The 24,377-nt window shown below is 43.2% G+C and overlaps 1 protein-coding gene across 2 annotated transcripts in view; it reads right to left on the bottom strand.

Annotated features, from left to right (window-relative positions):
• DNAAF9 (dynein axonemal assembly factor 9) overlaps nucleotides 1–24,377 on the bottom strand; it is a 130,946-nt gene that overhangs the window by 5,256 nt on the left and 101,313 nt on the right. The window contains exons 29-35 of one of the 2 annotated variants that reach the window (XM_081795316.1): nucleotides 19,642–19,679; nucleotides 10,367–10,502; nucleotides 7,762–7,848; nucleotides 3,650–3,756; nucleotides 3,249–3,323; nucleotides 1,318–1,523; nucleotides 140–205 (exon numbers count right to left, since the gene is read on the bottom strand). In XM_081795316.1, the coding sequence (XP_081651442.1) occupies nucleotides 140–205; nucleotides 1,318–1,523; nucleotides 3,249–3,323; nucleotides 3,650–3,756; nucleotides 7,762–7,848; nucleotides 10,367–10,502; nucleotides 19,642–19,679 (715 nt within the window). Of the gene's footprint in view, nucleotides 1–139; nucleotides 206–1,317; nucleotides 1,524–3,248; nucleotides 3,324–3,649; nucleotides 7,849–10,366; nucleotides 10,503–19,641; nucleotides 19,680–24,377 lie in introns of those variants that run through there. The other variant, XM_081795315.1, reaches the window with a different exon arrangement.

Here is a 24,377-nt window from a genome sequence, read left to right as displayed (position 1 = left end):
CTGTGCCCAGCTTCCCTCTGTGGTCTGAGAGAAGCACAACATCCAGCATGCCCTACAAATAGGCTCCTCACTCAGGGAGTCCGAAAGGATGGAGCTGTGCCAGCCCAGAAGGATACCCTTGGGCTCTTAGGGGACTCACATGGATGTTCCTGATCTCCTGCTGGGTCAGCATCCCCCTGGTCTTCAGGGCTTTCCTCTGTGGCTTCTGTGCAGAGATGAAGGAAGGAAGGGAGGGGTCAGGTCTCCAAAGAGCTGATAGAGTACATGGCGGGTGAGGGCTCTGGGAGCTAGTTACGAGACTAAGATCCCAGCAGCAGGGAAAGCACAAGCACGGTCATGGCCTGGACACAATATCCTGCCTGTGTGCTCAAGGAGACCACCCTCCCAACATAGAACCCTGTATGCCAGGGGAAGCAAGCAGCAGAGGAAACACTGGTGCTTTTTGCAAATAGGCACGTTCCTGTCTGTGCAGATCCTCAACTCTAAGCCCAACCAGTGACAGATATGCAGACAAAGGGACAACATGAAGTCCCCTAGTCAAGCACCAGTTTATATGAGAAAGACACAGCCCACAGGCAGCCATTCCTCAGTATAAAAGACAGGTTCCAACTAAGCATCTGCAAAGGAGCCAGAACCCAGCCAACTCTATTTCCAGGGTTCTAACTCAGGCTAAAACCCTGAGGCTGTGCTAAGAGGCCTAGTACCCAAAGCTTGCATCATATTAGAGGATTTTAACTGGGTTTCATCTGGGTTTTATTTTTCTTTGCAGTACTGGGCTAAAGATGCTTGTGTGCCTCTACAGGCAAGCATCCTCTTCCCTTGCACCTGTTTCCAGGGCCCTGGGCTCACTGCTATCAGTGCTTGAAGTCTTGGTTTGCAAATAGCTACAAGCATATCTTTGTCGTTTCTCTTTTCTAGAGAGAGAACCAAATTTAAAAGGATTCTGGGCTTAGAACACAGGACAGCCTTTGAATTAGGTTCAGCTAAGAAAAGACATTTTGAGTTTGAGTTTAGACTGCCAGGCTGATCCAGGATCCACATGGAATGGCCAGGTTTCACCCAAGACCTAGTTAAGCCACCTAATAACTGAGGTTTGCCTTGGCAGTAGAATTAGAAATGGCTGTAAGACCAGGTCTGCCTTGAGGCTGCCCTGGGTGGCTTCCTCCCAGTCACAAAGCATCCCTGAAAGTGCTGGCTGAGCCTGTGAAGGGCGGACCGGGAGGGAGGTCATGAAGGGGCTTCTACCCCACAGCCAGAAGCAGCTCCGAGGTGTGCTGCTCACATCTGTGCCCGGTGTGTCTGGGCTTTGGAAACCACCTGCTTAGCTGACTGCCGCAGCCAGTCCTTGATGCTTTCTTCCTTCAGGGAGCAGCCAATGAACACGAGGTAGCTCTCCTGCTGTCCGTTGCTGTCCTGAGGTGTGCTTCGGGAATCGGGTGGTGGCGAGGGTCCTTCTAAAACTGGGACGATGCTCAAGGAATTGGCCAGAGTGTTGTGGCAGACCTCCATGGTCCTCTCAGAGTCTGCAGGGAGAACACACGTAGGCCCTGAGCCCCAAAAAGATAAAGCTACACTAAGATTGTAACATGCAGATGGTTGGGGACAGATTCCTGTGACACGCAGGAGGGAGAACTGATTGGTGGCAAGCTAGAAAGCATGAAATAAGAGAGGGAGGAGCAATGTCAGTTTCTGGCTTGGCTGATTTGGTAATCAGGTAGAAACCACTAACCCAGAAAGGGAATACAAGAGAGCCCTTTTGGTCTCAGCAGAGCCCTGAGAAGCCAAGGGAAGAGGGTGTGTCAACCAACATACAAGTGCGGCAGGAAGGTCACATGATAGGAACAGGAAAGATTGGGTTTACAGACCAAGAAGCTGGGGGCTAGTAGTGGTGACCCAAGAAAATGGCAAGGTCCCCCTAAAAAGCAGGATGAAAAAAGGGATCCAGAACACAGAGAGGTTAACCTTGAATAACAAAAAGGTCAAGAGAAGGTCTAAATAAAGAAGAAAACAAGGTGAGAGGAAAGGTGGAGGCATTATGACCTCTGAAGCAGGTCTGTTGGAGCCTGAGGGAAGTGGGCTTGAGTAAGGGGCCAAAGTTTCAGATTCAATAACATAAATTAGGCCAAAAGTATGGGTTCAGGACCTTGAGAGATTCTTTTATATAGGTGATGTCATCTAATTCTCCCATCCAAACCCAGATGGTCCCATGCTTACAACTCTCAGTGGCTCCTTACGGGAGACACTGATTGTTGCCTGTCCAGCCTCCCCCTTTCGCCAATACCAATTCCCCATGGGTGATGGGTCCTGGAAGGCACAGCAACTCAATCCTGGCCAATGAGAGGAGAAGTCTGCTGAGGAACTGGCAGGAGATGCCTCAGTAGAAGCTGTGTGTATTGATAAAGCCACCCACAGGAAGAGCCTCTCTTATCAGCTGGATGTTGTGTCTGGGTGTGACACCTAGACCTGCAACAACGAGGGGTGGGGACCTGACACACTAAGACTGGAAGGACCCACGTTACCTGTGTCCTCTGTGGCCTTGCTATGCTGCTTGACCTCTCGACTTCTCATTATGTAGCTAACACCTGCTAGTTGAGTTGGTGTTTGCTGTTGTGACAGCTACAAACACCCTAACAGACAGTCCCACTAGGTCCCTGCCACAGTGAACCTTTTTTGGTTCCTGAAATGTGCCTTTTTTGCTTGGTTCCAAAGCACATGCTATGCCTTTTCCCTGGAATATTCTCCCCTTTCTCAATGTTGAGTTGACTAACTAACCACCTCCAGCCAGGATGGACAGACTTCAGGTCATGAGGGCTCCAGAGGTCTATGGCTGATAAACAGTACTAGTGGACAGAAGGGAGAAGGAAGGCTAAAGGCTTGAAGACTTTGGCAGAAACGGATGTGGAGCTGGAGAGCTCGGCACTGGGGCAACTCCTGGTGACAGGTCTAGGAGGCCACGGATGGCTTGAAAGGGGTGTGTGAGTCTCTGGAACAAGGAAGTCAAAGAGCTGTGAGGAGAGGCTCTGGGCAGGACATCTGGGGGAAGAGAGAACACATCTTCCACTGTGGAGCAGCACCTGCAGCAAGGTGGGGGAACTAGAAGAGCTACTGGTGTCAGGCCCACATGGGAGGGTTTTCCAGAGTCTGAGAGGCATCTGTGCTCTGCAGAGCATCAGTAGAAACTATGAACCCACATCATGGGATGTAAGCATTCCATAGTGCAGGACTCCCAAATCCAACTCCCCAGTTACCTGAAAACTTCACTTTGCCCAGGATGTGGTAGATGTTTCCAGAGAAAGGACTTGGCTTGATGGAAGACTGAATTGCTGGTGGAAGAACAGGACAGGGCTGTCACCCACCCTGGGGCAGAGGCCAAGTTCAGGGCACACAGCTGGGAGAGAGTTAGGGTCTGGGAAGGATCCCCACTTGAGGGACCAGGGCTCATAAGTCCTCCCTCCACCACACCCTCCCCAGTGGCTCTGCCACTCTTCCCAGGGTGGGGGTACTCCTGGGTCCTCAAATCCCTCTGTTTTCAGACCCCAATAGTGAGGAGACATGACAACACACATAATACTAAAATGGTGCCAGGAAGCAGGGACAACTCTGGGTATTCTTTTATTAGGGTCTGGGACATGTCCTAACCAAGGCTTACCTTTACACTTGGCCACAAAACGAGTCTTCTCCAAAGGACGACCAAACCATACGCAGATCTGAACCATTAGTGGAAAGACTGATCCAGCATCAAATTTACCTTCATACCTTAAAAGGTTTAAAAAATTTTAAGTACGAGTAATTGGGGCTTTGAGTGTTATTATATGCTACTCTGGGATGAACTACTTTGAGTTCCTTCTTACTTATGTGCCATTTTATGTATAAAACACTTGTTTTAAATATGTGTATGTCTTTTTCATCTTGGGATTGGGAAGCATGTTACCCCATTAGAGCAGGGAGGTCTCACCTCTACAGACAAGCAGTTCCCTGAAGCCCAAGACCCCATCTACCTTTGAAGCCTACCAGTATGCCACCTGAGATTGGGGGTCCTCCCTGGCACTCCTGGAGCTCTTCCTCAGGGCCTTAACTGTACCCCACCCTTGTTGAGGGCAACTTAACAGACTGTACATTTGGATGTGTATACTCCCCAGAAGGAACTAAAGGGCTGGGGCATCTCTGCTCTATTTTCTCAGTTTTGAATTCAGCAGACATAATGCCAACCACAAACTCATTAAAAACATGCCATATTCAAGCGTGCCTGGCTGACTCAGTCAGTGGAGCATGCGACTCTTGATCTCAGGGTTGTGAGTTCAAGCCCCACACTGGGTGTAGAGATTGCTTAAAAATTGAAAAAAATCTTAAAAAAAAAAAAAAAACAAACTAAAAGAACATGCCACATTCAGAGCACTTAAAAAGTTTAAGTTTTTGTTATGGAAAATTTAAAACACATGCAAAGACATTGCAATAAACCCCCATTACCCAGCTTCCAAAGTTATGGAATTGTCATTCCTTCTGCTGAAGGAATTCCTTGAGATGGATCCCCATGATGGAATCAATGCAGTAAAGGGTGTAACCATCTCCTGGGTTATAATTTATACCACTCCCAGTAGCACATGAGTGTTTCAGTTTCACAGGGCCCCCAGCAATGATTCTTACAGATATTTTTGGTTAAATGTAATAGATGTCAATCAAAACAACAGTGAGGCATCATTTTACATTTCTGAATATTACTAAAACGGAATTCTGTTACCACGGCTGTCACTAATACTTGCTGTAAAGTGAACTGTCCACATCTACATGAACTAGGTTACTTTTCAATATCAAAATAAACTTCTCAAATATTATATTAACTCTTTGCCACATATGATGCAAACATCTTCTTCCAATCTATTATATTTTATTAGTTTCCTTTGCTCTAAAATAGCACTACAGGGGCACCTGGGTGGCTCAGTTGGTTAAGCATCTGACTTTGCCTCAGGTCATGATCTCATGGTTCATGAGTTTGAGCCCCGCACTGGGCTCTCTGCTGTCAGCTCAGAGCCCACTCTGGGTCCTCTGTCCACCCCCACCTCTCTGCCCCTTCCCGACTCATGCTATCTCTCTCTCTCTCTCAAAAATAAACATTAAAAATTTTTTAAATAAAATAGCGCTACAGGTTTGAATTTTACATCATATATATTGTTGAAAGTTATCTTACTCTTTGTGCTTTCTTTAAAGTAAGGCAGTGGCATAACATTTTTGTAATACTGACATATTCTTTTTGCCCTCTCCCCATCCAAACAAGTCATGGGAGACCATGGACCTCTCTGGCTTCTTTATTCAGAGCCTGAATCCATAGTGAAATTGGGAGGGGCTAAGGGAAGAGAACAGGTATCCTCCCAGACTAGAAATAAGCCTAGGAGAGATGTGGGCAGGGTCAATGAGCACAGAGAGGGTTGTGGTAGGGGATGTTGAGAATCTGTACAGCACAGAGCTGAGCATATCCTAGAGCTAAAGCCTACTCCCTCTGAGGTGGTGACCCCGACCCAATGAGGAAGGGGGAAAATATACAGATGTGCAGGAGTCTGATGGCTGCCATCTTGTTAAAAGACTAAATTACCCGATTCCTAGGAAGGGACTCAGAAGGGGAAGGTGCTGAAGGGTGATTTCTGAGGCCCCCTCCATCACTGATTCTCTACAAGGGCTGATCAAGGGAAGGCTTCAGGCTAAAGGTTCACAGAGAGACTTTTTTTTTTTTTAACTTTTTAAATATGATTGTTTATTTTTGAGAGAGAGAGAGAGGCGTAGAGAGGGAGACACAGAATCTGAAGCAGGCTCCATGCTGTTAGCACAGAGCCCGATGTGGGGCTCAAACTCCCAAACCATGAGATCATGACCTGAGCTGAAGTCGGATGCTTAACTGACTGAGCTACCCAGGCGCCCCCACAGAGCATTCTAATGAATCCTTTACACCTGGCTTTTTCCTGGATCACTGTCTGCAGGAAAGTCTGTACCTGGAGCTAGGTTCATGTGAACAATTCCCAGAATGAGTCACCATGGATTAGAGAATGGGTGCTTCCCTAGGCACTAAGTGGAAAAAGCAGGAATTTCAGCACCAGGCCCAGAGATGTGGCAGGAAAAGGGTCAGTAGCTGTAGTCACTGGAGAGGAGGGTTTCACCTCAGATGCTCAGATGCTCCATCTGTTTCTTTTTAGCTAAGATGGAATTGTCTTGTTCAGGCATAAGGAATGATCCACTTACCCACTGTTTACGCAAGTATGTAGCTCAAATCAGAGATTCCTTCTAAGAATATGCCTAAAAGCCTTCAATTTCACACATTGGACTTTTTAAAGTTTATTTATTTTGAGAGAGAGAGAGAGACAGAGAAAGGGAGAGAGAGGGAGAGGGAGAGGGAGAGCAAGAGTGAGAGCGTGCAAGCAGGGGAGGGGCAGAGAGAGAGGGAGAGAATCCCAAGCCGGCCCCGTGCTGGCTGTCAGCACAGAGTCCAACACGGGGCTCGAACCCATGAACTGAGATAATGATTTGAGCAGAAACCAAGAGTCAGATCCTCAACTGACTGAGCCACCCAGGTGCTCCTGGACTTGTTGTTTTAACAGCACAGCACAATCATTTTTCTCCTGGTCTAAAAAGATACTGGTGACGCAAGGGGTGGTGTGGAGAATGCAGAGAGGTGTCTGGGGGAAGTGAGTAAGGATAACAAAGATAATCCAAATTAACACGAGAGAATACTTGTGGCCAAGCTTTAGTAATTGTCTTCCCCTGAACCATCACCAGGGCAGAACCCAGTTAACCGTTCTATACAGGGACAAGCACAGCATGATGGTTGCATGTACCGGCTCTGGAGCCGCACAACCTGGGTGTGAAAGCCACAGCCCTTTCGCTTACTGGCTGTATGAATGTGAACACACCTTTAACTCCTTGCTGCCTCACTTACCTTATCCTTAAAATGTGGAAAATAATACAGCCTACCTCACAGGCTTGGCTTGAGGATTCATGCGATAACAGGTAGAGCTCTTAGGGTAGCACTGTCCAACAGAACTTTCTGTGACGATGCAAATATTCTGGATCTGCACAGCCCAACGTGGTAGCTGCTGGCCACAGGTAGCTACTGAGCACTTGAAATGTGGCTTGTATGTCTGAGAGACTGAATTTTACCTTTTATTTAATTTTTATTAATTTACATTTTACTAAATAGCCAAATGTGGCTGGTGGCTACTGTCCTGGAGAGCTTAGAACAATGTGTAGTACACAGTGAGTGCTCAAGTGATGTTGGCCCTAGTGTCACTACAGCGCCCTTGGCACTCTCTTTCCTTCTCCCCTCAGAGGAGAGGTTCATAGGCTGAGAGGCTGCCAAGAGAGAATAAACATCCCTTGGGCCACAACAGCAGGGAACCTACCTGTCAGGAGGGATCCCTTAGAGGACTGTATTCTTAGGAATGACTCTCTCGTGGTAAGGTTGTCACTCCTTGGTTCTGTGCCAGCCACCTCACCCTCACTAGAGGCTAGAGGAGACAAAGGACACCGTGTGCTTGGTGCCCACAGAGCCACTCCCTAAGTCTCAACATCCAGCAAGGCCCCCAAGTTGGAGCCCAACATGTGTAGGGCACTGGGCTCCTGGCACGACCAGCAGCTGTTAGGACATGGCAGGCCATCCCAGCGGCCACTGTCACCCTGGCAGAACACCTGAAATTTCACTTTCTTTTTTTTTTTTTCTGTAAATGTATCATTGTGTTTACAAAGAAACCTTAGCTACTTTTCAATGATGATACTTGCCAGCCAGGGTACATTAAATATCGAGATCGCAGCATCTGAGGACTTGAAAAACTATTTTCTGAGAGAATCAGCTCAATGTCTTCATTCCTTTGAAAACATACGGAAAAACCCACGTTAATTAGGATGATCAATCTTAATCTGCCCATTTTGCTTCCTCCCCTTTGTCTCCACAGACACACAAGCACGTATGCATACATTTATTTCTGTTACTTCACGCCTAAGTCCTTCAGTATACCTCTCCCAAGAACAAGCACATTCTCTTTCAGAAGCACAATACTATTATCACATCCAAGGAATACAATACTGTGGACCAGCAGTACTAGCATCACCTGCAAGCTCATGAGAAACAAAATCCCAGGTCCCACTCCAGACCCGCTGAACCAGAACTCTCATTTTAAGAAGATCCCTAAGAGATCTATATGCAGATTAAAGTTGGAGAAGTACTGATCTAATCCATTTTCAAATTTTCCCTTTTTTGCAGGAGAGGTCTGGGACCTGGGATCTACACCAATCAAAGATTGCTCACTGAATTTACAATCTTTATTTTCCTTTAATCTTGGGGCCCCTGGGTGGCTCAGTCGGTTAGGCGTCTGACTTCGTCTTGATCTCGCAGTCAGTGCGTTCGAGCGCCGCATCAGACTCTGTGCTGACAGCTCAGAGCCTGGAGCCTCCTTCGGATTCTGTGTCTCCCTCTCTCTCTGTCCCTCCCTGCTTGCACTCTGTCTCTCAAAAATAAACATTAAAAAACATTTTATTTTCCTTTAACCTGGAATAATTCTTCTAACTTTGCTGTTGTTGTTTCTCACGGAGTAGACATTTTTGAAGAGTACCTGCCAGCTGTCTTGTGTCCCACAATCTGGATTTACCTGGTTGTTTCCTTATGATTAGAATCCGTTAAATATTTTTGGTCGTATTAATACCTAGGTGATGTTGTGTCCTTCCCAGAGCATCACATGGAGGAAGTATGTGATGTCAATCTGTGCAAATAATGGCCTTGCTAAGTTTAATCATTTAGTTAACGTCAGGTCTACTACATCTCTCACTGTGAAGGCACTTTCCCCTCGCTGTAAGCGGTAAGTAGTCCATGGAGTGATACTTTGACAACAGTTAATATCCTTTTCATCAACAATCTGTCACCCACCCGTTCTTAGTATTCAATGATGATTCTTGCCTAAATCAAGTGCTATAGTAACTGTTATAAAATGGTGACTCGCTAGTTCTAAAAATCCTTATTAGTGTTAAAGGAGATTTACTATCCTGCCCCTCCCATTTTTTTAGTATCACCATGGACTCATTTTACTCCATGTGCTATACTCTGTTATTACATTTGTTTTCTCTTATGCTCCACTTGTCCCAGTGTGGCCAGTGAGAGCTTCTTGAGCTAGCTCCTGCATCCTTTTGGCACATCTCTACTAATCTCTGAGCGTCTCCTTGCTTTTTTTTTTTTAGCACAAAATGTACCAGGTTCACCTTGTACTTTCCTTGCCCTAGACCTATAATCAGCCAATTCCCTAAGGAGTGCTGATAACTTTAATTGGGAACTGGTATATGTAGAAACCAGGACCTAAAGGTAGGGGCATTTATTCTACTGTGGTATTAGTATTTCTGGTCCCTTTCAATGGGAAGAGCTAGAAAATATACATTTTTTAATTGAAATACTGAACTTATATTGACTCCATTCACAGGGTTTCTCTTCCCTTTTCCCACTTCATATTTATTATCTTCCTTATCTAACAAATGATGTTTGAAATCAGGGTTCCAATGTTTATGTTTATTTAAAAATTTTTTTAAAATGTTTATTTGTTTTGGAGAGAGACCGAGTGCGAGCAGGGGAAGGGCAGAGAGATAGGGAGACACAGAATCTGAAGCAGTCTCCAGGCTCTGAGATGTCAGCACAGAGCCTGATGTGGTGCTAGAACCCACAAACCGTGAGATCATGACCTGAGTTGAAGTCGGGATGCTTCACTAGCTGAGTCACCCAGGCACCCCTCCAATGTTTACGTTTAAAAGTTATTTGAATTAATTGTTTTGTGTGTGGTCATTATTACTTTGATATACAAATGGATTCACTTTTTCATTTAGTTTTATCCCTCTTTGTCAACTTAATTTCTGAATATGTAAAATATTTACATTGCTCAAAGTCAAAATTATATAAAAAGTATGTACCTTTTAGTATATCTTTATTGAGCAAATAAATGTGCTTTATGACCAGATGTTTCCTCTTCACACACACACACAGACACACACACAGAGTCATCAATTCTCTATTTTTAGTTTGTAATTTGGACCCAAGTCCATGAAGTAAAAAGCTCATTTCTCTATGTTCTCTATCCCATTTCTTCCACATCTTAATACAAGTAATATTGAGAGTCTTGACTTCATTCTTTAATGGATGAAAATGTGAATCCATCAAGACAAAATCTCTCAAAACAGTACAGGATACTGACACATGGGGTCGTCTTGCTGATTTTTGCACAACACCAAAAGCACTTCTATAAATGCCCAGGTCTTAGATACAGTACAAAGACCCTGTGGGCCATAGCCAGAGTGTGGTGTCTGAGAAAGTGGCTGCTCCTATAGGGTGAAGTGAACTTGGTAAGTTTACCTGGTGACAATCCCATTTTCTGCAAGAATGAAGGCTGCAGTAGGATTGGCAGCCCTGATGAGGGTCTGCAGCTGGACAAGGAGAGGGTGCCTCTGCTCCGTGGTGTGACTGGTGAATACCACATTACTCACCAGGCCTGGGGAATAAAACCAAGAACGGTTCAGGCTTCAGAGTCCTTACTGGGGCTGAGGGCTCACACAAATGTGGGCCCTTGCTCCCTCCCTGATCATCCCTTCTAATAGGGGTCTTATGTAGATGCCCCTGACCCCCCAACACCTGTTCCCCTTTCTGTCATTGCCACCATTGCGGTGAATGGCCTCAACCCTGGAACTGCCTTACTTCTTAACTTTCTCTATTTTCTCAATTCTGCTTTCCAGCTGACACCTGGAGCTTCTTTATCGAAGGGCCCATTCCACATCCCTTTTATCCTTAACCTCTTCAGGAAACTGTGCCACACACCTTCACCAGTTCAGACCACAGACATTTACCAAGCACTAACCATACATCGGGCACTAACCGTTAGATTCTCAAAGAGTGCCCAGCCAAGGAGTCACTTACATGCACCTAATTCCAAGATAAGTGCTAACACAGGCATTCACAGTCATACAATAAGAAGAGTGGCACATGTAATGAGGGATTGTGAAGTGGGTCACAATACCTCCCAAACTTCCATAAAAATACAGAAGGAAAATCTATGCTATAGAGAATTTGGAAATCAGGGAAGCTACCTTATCCCACCATACCAATGTAATTATAATACCTCTTCCATACTCATTCCTGTTTTGACATAGTTATGATCATAGCACACACACCATTTCTACTACAAGATCACTTGCATTTTTGTTATTCAACCATTTTCATTCACTTAATATTACTGTGAAAATTTCAAACGTATACAAAAATTTTAATTTGAAATGTTTACTTATTTATTTTTGAGTGAGAGAGCACGTGTACAAGCAGGGGAGGGGCAGAGAGACAGAAAGAGACACAGAATCTGAAGCAGGCTCCAGGCTCTGAGCTGTTAGTACAGAGCCTGATGCGGGGCTAGAACCCACAAACCATGAGATCATGACCTGAGCTGAAGTCGGGACGCTTAACCAACTGAGCCACCCAGGTGCCTCAACATATACAAAAATTTTAGAAGTAGTATAATGGGGGCACCTAGGTGGCTCAGTCAGTTAAGTATCTGACTCTTGGTTTCGGTTCAGGTCATACTCTCATGGTTTATGGGATTGAGCCCTGCTTCAGGCTCTGTGCTGACAGCGTGGAGCCTGTTTGGGATTCTGACTCTCTCTCTCTCTCTCTCTCTGCCCTTCCCCTATTCATGCTCTCTCTCAAGATAAATATTAAAATATAATAGTATAATAGTATAACGAACTCCCATGGCCCATAATCTGGCTTTAAGAATTAACAACATATGGGGCGCCTGGGTGGCTCGGTTGGTTAAATGTCCGACTCTTGGTGTTAGCTCAGGTCACTATCTCATGGTTCGTGGGATGGAGTGCCAGTTAGGGCTCCAAGCTGACAGCACAAAGCCTGCTTGGGATTCTTTCTCTCCATCTCTCTCTGCCCCCTCCCCTCTGGCCCATGTGTTCCATCTCTCTCTCTCAAAATAAATAAGTAAACTTAAAAAAGAAAAAAGAATTAACAACACTTGGCTAATTCTTCCATACCATATGCCAGCCTTTCCCCCTTTCCCCCGGATGATTTTGAAGCCAATCTCAGACATCCTATTATTTTATCCAAAAATATTTTAGTATATATATCTCCATAAGATGACCCTTTAAAAAGTTAAAAATTAACAACAAATTCTTCAATATAAAAAATAATATAGTCCATGTTCAAACTTCTCTGCCTCATGAATGTTTTCCTAGAGTTAATTTTTTTGAATCAGGAACCAAAGTCCACACACTATATTTCACGGATACATCTCCTAATTCTCTTTCAGTCTGTAGTGTCTCCTTATTTCCATGTAATGTTGCTTAACATACTAGTAGCTAGATCTCTTTTATAGATTCAATCTTTTTAAATATAAATTATTAAAAGAATTTCTTGTTCTTTTTCCAACTTAAGTTGAATGCTTAATTCATTATTTTAAAAAGTTATGTCTTGGGGCACCTGGGTGGCTTAGTTGGTTAAGTGTCTGATTTTTGATTTTGTCTCAGGTCTTAATTTCATGGTTCCTGAGATTGAGCCCCGAGTCAGGCTCTGTGTTGACAGTGTGGAGCCTGCTTGGGATTCTCTTTCCTTCTCTCTTTCTGCCCCTCCTATGCTCTGCTCTCTCTCTCTCCCTCAAAATAAATAAATAAACATTTTAAAAAGTTATTTCTTGTTTAGTAATGTCATAACTTAAGGGTACATGCTTTCTTTTGAATTATTTGGCATAGAAATACTCATAACAGGTTGCATAGATGGTATCCTTTATCATGAAAAACTGTCTTTGAAACTTTTCAGCTTTTTGGTTTGAATTTAACTTTGCTGTTAGTGTCACCTCTTTCCTTTTTGTCTATATTTGTCTGTTATGTTTTTTCCCATTCTTTTATCATCATCCTTATTTAGATTTGTATGCTTCTCTTGTATACAGCATCACAGAATTAGGTTTTGTTTTTTGGTTTAATCTGAGATACTTTTCCTTTTAATATATGTTTATCCCATTTGCATTTACTGACACTTTGGTTCTTTCACCTTGGTTATATTGGATCCGTTTAAAAGTCTTTTTTTTTTTTTTTATCTTTAGCAGTATTATCTCTGCATTCCTTATTTTTTGTTTTCTTCTGATAAGTGGTGGGCTTATAGTCTGTTTTTAGTTCTTACAATGGCTATCCTTACAGCTTTAAAAATTTTTTTGAAGTTTATTTGTTTTGAGAGCAATAGAAAGCAAGGGAGGGGCACATAGAGAGGGAGGGGGAGAGGGGGAGAGGGGGAGGGGGGGAGAGAGAGAGAGAGCGAGAGTGCGAGAGCGAGAGAGAGAGAGAGAGAGAGAGAGAGAGAGAGAATATCCCAAGCAAGCTCCATGCTGTCAGCAAAGAGCCCGAGTTGGGGCTTGAACTCATGAACCAGGAGATCATGACCTGAGCTGAAATCGAGAGTCAGACGCTTAACTGACTGAGACACTTTTTAATAGATCTAAATCACTGTTTCTTATAATGTCCCTTTTACACAATGTCTACTGGCTTTTCTACGTGACTGATGTGGAAGCTGGTAAGTGTTCTTCCCATTTCCACCGTCACTTTCTGGTTGGTTATATTATTTAGTTTCTCCAGTGAATGTTCTTATATCTTTAAAACTAACTATATACTAAGAATTTAACTCTTTATAACTTGATTTTACAGCTCTAAACTTTATTGATCTCCCACTTTGGAAGATACAGACAGAGTTATTTCCTGCTGCCTTGTAATTCTTTGTTAAATATAATTTCATTTTATAAGTCTTCAAGATTTTCAACATTTATATTCTACTTTTTTTGGAAAATTTTTAATTTTATTTATTTTGAGAGACAGAGAGCAAGTGGGGGAGGGGCAGAGAGAGAGGGGGAGAGAGAGAGAATCCCAAGCAGGCTCTGCACTGTCAACGCAGAGCCCAATGCAGGGCTCGAACTCACAAACTGTGAGATCGTGACCTGGTCTGAAACCAAGACTTGGACGCTTAACCAACTGAGCCATCCAGGCGCCCCTATATTCTGTTTTGTAATAGAATTTTCATGGGTATTATCATTAACTCCATATCTAAGGATCAATTCTCATCATCAATCTTGTTTTTTTTAAGTTTATTTATTTTATTTTGAGAGAAAGAGAGCACGAGCAGGGAAAGGGCAGAGAGAGAGAATCCCAAGCAGGCTCTGCACTGTCAGCACAGAGCCCGACATGGGGCTCCATCTCACAAACCGTGAGATCAGGAGCTGAGCTGAGATCAAGAGTCAGATGCCTAACCTTGAATGAGCCACCTAGGCACTCCGAGACTAGCTTTGATAAATGATTAGTTCATAAGCAATTATTTCTAAATTACAGAGATGTCAACTTTCCTATGTAACCTTGTAATTGTAGGATCCTGAATAATGAACACTCAGTATAGAGGACTCTGTACTGATTTAGTTCAGCTGGGTGTTTAGTTCAAAAAAATTAGTTATATTTAGTTTCTGAGGGCAAAACTCAAACAAGGTAAAGAAGGGTTTACAGATAAAATAAATTCCCTTCCTCCCCAGCCACCTAGTTCTCTTCCCTGAAGGCAATCACCATTATCAGATTCTCAGCTCTTCTTCCAGGATGTGCTAAGTATGCACAAGTAAATGTGTGTATGCTTTTCTCCCCCCACAAACAGTGGCATGTTATACTGTTCTGCACCTTGTTTTTTTAAGTTTTTTAACCTTTTAATTTTGGTAAAGCTTACTTCTTCATTAAAATTTTCCCTAGTATTTTCAATCCTTCCCTCATTCCACTCTGCTCCTCCTCTTCTCTAAACTATAAAAGTTCCTTCCTATAAATAACACAGGTGGTGTTTAAAATACAAGACTCATATTCTTATTTATCTTCTTCATATATGTAAAAAGACAGCATGATGTAAAGATTCAAGCATGGGTTTTAGAGCCAGGCAGACCTTGAGTTTGAATGTAGGGTTCCACTAATTGCTAATGAGTGACATCAGGGGCAAACTCCTCTCTCTGAGCCAAATTTCCTCCTCTGTTAGATGGGAACAATAACACATACCTGCAGGTTATCAGTAAATAGTTTTCACAGGGCCTGCAGATAGAAAGAACTCATTAAATGCAACTTATGGCCACCACCACTACCACCATCCTCATTACCAGCGCAGCAACAGCTTAAAATGGGACCTCTATGTGTACACTGAGGGGCTTGGACTAATCCATTTCTCAGACCAACAGGGGTGGCTGTGGCACGTGGGCCTCAGCAATAGCAACCAACAGGAAGGTAGATGAGTGGCCATCACTAGATCAAAGGCAACTTCCAGGATCCTTGGCCCCTGCCTCTAGTCTGTGGCAGAAGTAAATTATACTTCCTTCCTCTCACTACTCATACTAATGAGAAAAGTGTTCCAAAATTGCTAAAGACTGAATCTAACCTCACAAATTGTCTGGATGCATTCCATTCATGACTAGGGAGCAGGGATTAGGAGCTTCATGCCAGTGGTCACATGTTAACACGGGGAAAAGGGCACACACGAAGCACAAAGGTTATGTATCATGCCCGGGACCACAGATGCCAGGACTTACAGCTGACCTGCCAAGCACAGAACCTTCTTCTTAAGTGCTTATGTATAGTTTAGGGATCTATCAGTTCCTTGATTCTAAGACACAGGTCCTACTCTTCTCATGTATCTGTTTAGTGCTCAGCTATTAAGTTGACCTTACTCCTCTGCACAGTGCTTGAGGGACCTCTAAGGATTCAAGGGTGAGTTTCCTCAATGGCTTTCCTTAAAATCTAAGTGGTGAGGGCAGCTCTGCCTCCTCTGGTCTCTTGGTGAAAGGCTTCCTGATTCCCCAAATGTGGGCCATGCAGGCACCAGAATCCTCCTCTAGGCCTGGTGAGTGCCAAGTAGCTCCTGGATCCATCATCCACTCTCAATCCTGGCTACTGTTTGTCTAGTGCAGTCTACCACTTTCTTCATTAGGTCACTGCTTATTTTGTGCACTTCCAGGCTGTTTTTACTACAATTCATTTTAACTACTATCTTTCAAAAGAGTTATCTTTCAAAACCAGAAAATCTGATCTTATCACTTCCCTACTTAAAATATTTCAATGCATTCCAGGGACTGCAAACTTCTTGGCCTGCCTGACCTATCTGCCATGCTGTGCTTCCTCAGTGGCCTGGGTATGCTCTGGTCACCATCAGGCCTTTACTCTTATTGTTCCTTCTGCCTGGAACCATCTGTTCTTTCCTCTTTGTTGGCCCAACTCCTCTTTCAGGCTATAGACAATGTGAATAGCATCTCTTCCAGAAGGCTTCCCTAATCCCCAAGGACTGGGTTGGAGCAGGTGCCAGATACAGATTTGTTGAATAAATGAATGAATGAATCAAGTATAATAAAAGATACATGCAACCTGATCTCCAGGGCACCTGCCTAAGTAGTTAAGTTGTGGGTACCCATGTGTCAGAGTTTTCCTCATTTATAAGTCTGAGCAAATCCCATTCATCAGACAACCATCTGAAAGCTTTCTAAGACTTACTGATCGATCTATCGATCGATCGATCTATCTATCTATGGTTTTGGTAGAAAATTCATAAAGTAAAAAAGGGTACTCAAACCAAGCTTCTTCCTCCCTCCTCCTCTGGCACCGAGCCCAGAGGCTCATGGCATGCCAGGCCCAGAATGGGGCATAGTGGGGAAGCAAACTGGGTTCTAGAAGGCTCAGCACATTCCGGAGATGACAGACATGGGAGCTGGATCTTGCAAGAGGCCCATGAGATTTCCAGCAGAAGACAAGAATAGCTGTGGTGGATCTTGCAGGGAGGGGCCAGCAAAGGCTGAGTGAAGACCTATAAAGGCCCTAGATTCTGTTTGGTATCTTCTTGGGCAAAAGAAACTGGAGAGTTGGGACTAGTGTAAATGTGCCAACCCAAGTGGCATGTGCCAGGGTCACAAACATAGGCAGGGCCTGTTCAGAAAAAGGCCAGAAAAGACCTCTGACAGATACCTTGCCCAAAGTTCTGTCTGCCTCATGAGTGTCATGTAGATAAACCTTGTGGATTGGGATTTTAGGTCAGGAATTGGACACAGAAAAGGGGCTTTGCTTTATAGGGAAACAAGCAAAAGGATTATCCTCCGCATTCCTTAGGCCAGCTATGCAAACTACCACCTGCCAAGAGGAAATGCCATCTGTGAGGGCAGGTACAGCAGTTATCTGGAGCACAGGGTGAAGAGGCCACTGTGGGCGGTTTCATCTTGCTTGGGCCAGGAGCTTCCTTCTGTTCTGTATCAAGGAGTGGATACCCACATTTGGCCAAGGTATTACCAGCCTGGGCTGTGAGTGAGCGGGCAACCCCTCTGAGGTCTGACTGCACTGGTCTGAGCTAAAAGCTTCCAATGGCCCAGAAAAAAAGTTTACTGCTTTTATCTATCTGTAGATACTTCCAAAAGTGGTAGTAAAATGTCTTTGCTTTGCTTTCAAATCAGCATTATAATGAATCTTGTTTGCTGTTTAAGCATTGAGATTATTTCCTAATTCTTGGATTTCTGTAACACCCATTATCTTGGGGCTGCAATATAGTCCTTTTCTTGTTGTAAAACAATCCTTTGTTGTAAAAGCAATCAAACAGGGAACCTGACTCATGCTCAGGAGCAAAGGGAGGCAATATGCTCCCTCAGGACATGAAGTGTTTGTCTACTGGTGGCAGATCCTACCGCCAAGCTAGCCACCAAATCTCTGAGGATAAAAGAAATACTTGCCTTTTATTTCCTCCCTCCCTGGACAGCCCATGCCCATGGTGAGCCAGGTCAGATCAGTTCATAGGGTCCCTTAGGCCCATATATAAGAGGAAGATAATTACTAAGACACTGTAACTCTACAAGCCCTTCCAAGTTTAGAAAAACAGCATGTATGGCCTCAAGGTCATCTGCCCACATGTGGTCACATCCCTATCTTTACACATGCACAGAGCTTGACACAAGTTGCCTTTGGACTCTGAGTGAGGAAACAGTGTTAAAATGTGTCTACCAAGTGCCAGAGAGAATCCAGTCTGTCTCGGCCTAAAAGGACTTTCCTCCTACAATAGTGGCCCAGGTTCATGGACATTGAAGACACAGCTCCTCCCCAAGGCTCATCTGTGCGTTGTGTGCAAAAAAAGCAGAGGGGCACTGAGGGAGAAAGTACCAACGAGTCAAGGTGCATTAGGGTGGCAGTAATCGTGTGGTGGACAGGGGATAATGATAGCCCACACCCTTGGCTTTGGCCATAAGTTACAAACATGTATCTGAGGACCAGACAGTGATCCTTGGTTATCTCCTGGACCTATGTTTTTGCCTATGCTTTCTATTCCCAGGACAGATACTGACAACCTTCCTGATCTTCCAACCTAGAAACTTAGAGGGGTTCATCCTAGATACTTCCTTCTCCAACTCATGCCCCATATCTAGTTTGCCACCAGATTCTACTGATCCAACCTCCATAAAATCTCTTTCATCTGCCTGGAGTGGATACTGTGTGAAGACCCAGCCACCTCTATTTCCCTCTGCTTCTGGGGTACAGTGCCTGGAAAGCAACAAGGGCCTCTAAAAGCTGGACTTGAGACACCCTAGTGCAGCAGCCCAATACACACATCCTTCCCTCCAGTGACCTGGCTCCTGCCCTGCACTGCACCCAGCTCAGCTGTTTCCCAAGACAATAGCTCTGGTATGCTTGGTTGTCTCCGCTCCCTGTGGACTGGCAATGGGATCAGCAAGGCAAAACCGTGCTGGGGACACTGAGTTATTTCCTTCTATCTGATTTCTACTTGCTGGGCTGGCTCAGGAAGCTCAGACCCCAGGTCTCCTGACAACAATGAGCATTTTATCATCACTACAGGAAATTTAGAGTTTATTCTGGGTCTCCAGGCACCATAGTTAACATGACTAAAAAGTGCTGCTTCCAGGGTTGCCAAATGATAGGACAATGTGAAGTTGAGTGTAACCTACAGGATGGGTGGACTTTTCTAAATGTTATCAAGGAGGTGTGGAAAATTCCAGTGTATGCAGGAGGGGATTAAGGGAGAAGGTCCTACCGGACCATACTATATACTCATGGGACAGGAGAAGTGCATCAAGATCATGTTGATCCAGAGGCTAGGAATACCTGATACCTTTTTAGTCCATTGATATTAGTTGGAAGGCCAGGGAAGGCTTAATAAGGGAGGTGCTCAAGGGAGGTGCTGTTATGGCAACTTATCATCTTAAGAGATAAACTTGGGAAGAAATATGCCTATCAACTATGATAAAAGAAAAAGATGTCAAAATTTCCCTGGACCAATTTTGTTTGTTTTAGACTTAAAATATTTATTTTGAGAAAGAGAGAGAGCGAGCAGGGAAGGGATGGAGAGAGAGAGAGAATCCCAACCAGCCTCCACACTGCCAGTGCAGAGCACTATGTGGGGCTCAAACCCATGAATCATGAGATCATGACCTGAGCCAAAACCAAGAGTCAGAGGTTTAACTGACAGAGCGACCCTGGTACTCCTGTTCATTTTAGATTTTAGAATGGTAAGAAAGAGCATGAAGAGAGAAGTCTGTTGCATCTAAACACAATTTGAAAGGCATGCAAAAGCAAGAAGTAAAACATATTGCTTACCTTGTGAACACTGGTCAAGACATTTAGGAAAGAGAAATCTATGGAGAGGAAAAAAGAGAAATATTTAAAAACATTAATGTTAGGATTGTCACTGGTTATTTCCCACTAAACTGTGACTATCCAAGCTGACTTATTCAATAAGGCAAGTGGCAGGCAGTACTAAGTACCAAGAATAGCCATGGCTCTGCAAAAGGTTTTCACAGGAAAACCAAGGAACCCCACAGAAAAGCTCTTATGTGGCCAACTCTTGATGGCATGTTGAAGAGGGGATACTGTTGAAGAGGGGATATAGGGCCTGTTCTCTATAGACAATAGGAAACAGAGAAAGAAAATTGATGTTTTGTTTTTTTTTTTCTTTGAAAGAGACACTGTCCTGATAGTGAAGGGAAATTTCATGGGAAAATGAGAATTACCTTCCCCTGTTTGGGTCTTCAGTGCTAAAGCTGCCACACTTCCCTTCCTGTGCACGCTAGAATCCTGGTTCTCCTTTAACACTATTCTGAGCTCTAATGGTGAATGAATAGCAGGAAACTGACTGGATCACAGATGAAGCAGGTGAAGGTGACTGATTCAAAGTGTGAGCTTGTTAACTAAGAGAAAAACCCACTCTGTCAGTGCTTTAAAACTCCTAAAACATCACAGTACCCTTCTCAGGGAAGAGAGCTAACACTAGTGAGAATAGCTGCCTTTTTTCAAAGTTCTTCCTATGGCCTGGGTACCATGCAAGCAGTTCACATGTATGGTCTTGCTCTGTCCTCATGTCTACTCCATGCCTTGGGTACTCACAAGCTGAGAAGAGCAGGTGGGTTTGTAACAGCTGAACAGTCCAAGCACTTTGCCCATGGCCTCAGACAAAGCTAGAAAGTGGGAGGGCTTATGCAGGGACCCAGGTCTGTTTAGCACCACAGAGCTCCCATGTTTTCTCTCCCTACAAACGAGATGCTTGCTGAAGCCACGCTTCTGAATTGTTGTTGGTCTAGGTGGCACGTGGTAATGATGTTCAAAACACCGGGGAGAATTTCTCTCCTGCAATCTCCTTAGTGGTGGCAAGTCTTCATCATTCTATTTGCTTTCTGAAAACACTATTTGGAACCAAATTTGGTGGACAAGTGAGCTGGATGAATACCACTTTAGACTGTTGATGAGGTTCTCTTGCCTGACTCCCTCATGGTTTCTGAGGAATTCCAAGGAGGAACCCCTACGTGCTCTGGGCAAGATCAAGAGTCATGGAACAGGGAAGAGACATCCTTCCACACTGTGGAGTTTCCCCAAGAACAGAACTCACTGACTTCACTGCACTCAGTCTACTGAATGGCCTGACACAATAGCAAATACATTCTTAGAAAGTGTCTGTCCCCATCAGTGCCTGTCACTTTAGAGTACATGCTCTTAAAGGCCTTCTCAGCACCCTGCTAGCTCCCTCACAGCAGCCCACAGCAATTCACACCAAAGACATCTTAGACAAGACAAACAAAGCTCCCCCTCAAGGCATTTTATCCAATCACAGGCTGGATGCTCATGCTTTAAATCTCTGACAGCTGCAAAGAAAACATAGACTTGCACATATATATGACTCCCTAAAACTGGAATGCAATTTCTCTTATCTTGGCATCTTTGGCATCTGTCCTTCAAATTCATGTTAGCTTTCTTTCCTAATCCAACTAGGAGTTACCACTGCTTCTTTATAATTCTTATAAAATTGCATTAAATATTTTATTATAGGACTTTCTATCTATAACACGATTGATTGTGTACATTCATTGGTGTGGCATTTGGAAAATTATTGAACTTTTCTGAGCATTAGCTCCCTCAAGGTAAAACATGGTAATGATGCCTACCTTAAAGAGGGATTTTGAGGATCAAGAGAGGGTAAAGCATCACAGTGCGAGACAAATAGCACAAAATAAATGTTGGCTCTCTGCTTTCCTTCTCTACATATCATCCTCCTTACCAAACTCTAACGGTTTTTTTTAATTTTATTTTTTAATTTTTAAAATTTACATCCAAATTAGTTATCATATAGTGCAACAATGATTTCACGAGTAGATTCCTTAGTGCCCCTTACCCATTTAGCCCATCCCCCCCCCCAAACTGTAACATTTTTGAAGAGTGCCTGGCATAGCATGACTTTTTTTTTTATTATTTTATTATTTTATTTTTTTCAATATATGAAATTTATCGTCAAACTGGTTTCCATACAACACCCAGTGCTCATCCCAAAAGGTGCCCTCCTCAATACCCATCACCCACCCTCCCCTCCCTCCCACCCCCATCAACCCTCAGTTTGTTCTCAGTTTTTAAGAGTCTCTTATGCTTTGGCTCTCTCCCACTCTAACCTCTTTTTTTTTTCCTTCCCCTCCCCCATGGGTTTCTGTTAAGTTTCTCAGGATCCACATAAGAGTGAAACCATATGGTATCTGTCTTTCTCTGTATGGCTTATTTCACTTAGCACAACACTCTCCAGTTCCATCCACGTTGCTACAAAGGGCCATATTTCATTATTTCTCATTGCCACATAGTACTCCATTGTGTATATAAACCACAATTTCTTTATCCATTCATCAGTTGATGGACATTTAGGCTCTTTCCATAATTTGGCTATTGTTGAGAGTGCTGCTATAAAGATTGGGGTACAAGTGCCCCTATGCATCAGTACTCCTGTATCCCTTGGGTAAATTCCTAGCAGACATGACTCTTAAACAGAGCAGACAAGTTTTGTGCCAATAAACATTAAAATAATGTATGTACAGGTTATTTACCAGCTCTTCCTCTAAGTAACAAAAGCAAGTGTGATATATATTCCTAAGCCTCACATAGGTATGGTATTGTGCATTTTGTAGTGTGCCAACCAAGTACCTGATTTAAATAAAATTCTAGTAAATCAAGAAATGATGATACTGATCCAATCTGCCCTAAAACATGGGCCCCACAATTCCTACATGCATATTCACAAAAATGTAGCTGTCACACAGGCAGATGTGGGACGACTTATTCCTTGCGGCCCTCTCAATGATTAGAATAGTTCCTGGCACACAGCAGACACAAGACACTCACTGAATGAAATCCTCTAGAAAAAAGACACCAGGTAAATCTCACATATACCCATTCTGAATCCAAACTGAGCCCATCCTTAAATTAGACGCACTAACCTCCACTTCACAGAATGGAATAAGAAGCCCTATTATGCTCTGCCCCCAGCTGTTTTTTTTGTTTAACCATGATCTAGAAACAATGATGTAAATTTTACCTTTGCTAAGGTAGCCACTTTACAAAAACTTGATTCTCAAAAAATCGTTTATGATAAAAGCAATATATAATCCATAGCTAACATCATATTTAATGGTTAAAGACTAGATGCTTTCCCTTTCAGATGAGGAATAAGATACAATGTCCGTTCTTGCTACTTCTACTCAACATTATACTGGAGGTTCTAGTAAGGACATTTAGGGAAAAAAAAAAACAAAAACCCAAAAAACCAAAAAAAACAAATACAAAGCCTCCAGATTGGAAAGAAAAAAGTAAAGCTATCTCTGTGTACTCATGACACACTTTTGTATATAGAAAAATCACAGAGTCATACAAAACAAAGCAATGAACAATCCAAAGATGATATGCAGAAAACAATTTCATTTATAATAACACCACAAAGAACAAAAATATTTAGGAATAAATTAAACAAAGAAAGCATAAGAGCTGTACACTGAAAACTAAAACATTGCTGAAAGAAATTTAAGACCTAAATAAATGGAAAGACAGCCAGGTTCATGGATTGTGAGGCTTAGTATTTTTAAGATGGCAATACTTCTCAAACAGATCTATAAATTCAATACAATTCCTACTAAAATCTCAGTTGTCTTTTCTGGCAGAAAACTGACAAGCTGATCCTTAAGTTTACATGGGAATGCAAGGAACTCAGAATAGTCAAAACAATCTTGAAAAAGAACAAATTGAAGGACTCTCACTTCTCAATTTCAAAGCTTACTACAAAGCTACAATAATCAAAACAATGTGGTATTGGCATGACGACAGACATATCTATCAGTGGAACACAACTGACAGCCCAGAAAATAAGCCTTCACATTGATAGTCAATCGGTTTTTTACAAAAGTGCCAAGACAATTCAATGGAGAAAGAATAAGTCTTTTCAACAAATGGTGCTGAGAGAACTGGATATCAACACGTGAAACAACGAAGTCAGACTCCTACTTCATGCTATATGTAAAAATTAACTCAAGATGGAACACAGGTCTACATGTAAGAGCTAAAACTATAAAACAGAAGAAAACACTGGAATAAATCTTTGTGACCTTGGATTAGGCAATGCTTTAACAAATTTTTTTTCAATGCTTTTATTTATTTTTGAGACAGAGAGAGACAGAGCATGAGTAGGGGAGGGGCAGAGAGAAGGGGAGACAGAATCTGAAGTGGGGTCCAGGCTCTGAACTGGCAGCACAGAGCCCGACGTGGGGCCTGAACTCATGGACCATGAGATCATGAACTGAGCTGAAGTCAGACGCTTAACCTACTGAGCCACCCAGGCACCCCTAGGCAATGCTTTCTTAGATATAACACCATACATACAAGTAACAAAAGAAAAAATAAACTGGACTTCATTAAAATTTAAAAGCTTTTATGATTTAGAGGATACCATCTAAAAAATAAAAAGATAACCCATGGGAGAAATTTTTTGCAAATCAAATATCTGATAAAGGACCTGGATTCAGAAAATATGAAGT

The sequence above is a fragment of the Panthera onca genome, chromosome A3 (assembly GCF_046562875.1).
Source record: "Panthera onca isolate mPanOnc1 chromosome A3, mPanOnc1 haplotype 2, whole genome shotgun sequence".
Lineage (NCBI taxonomy): Eukaryota > Metazoa > Chordata > Mammalia > Carnivora > Felidae > Panthera > Panthera onca.
Note: the sequence above shows the minus strand (reverse complement) of the source record. Positions and strands in the feature narration are given on the sequence as shown.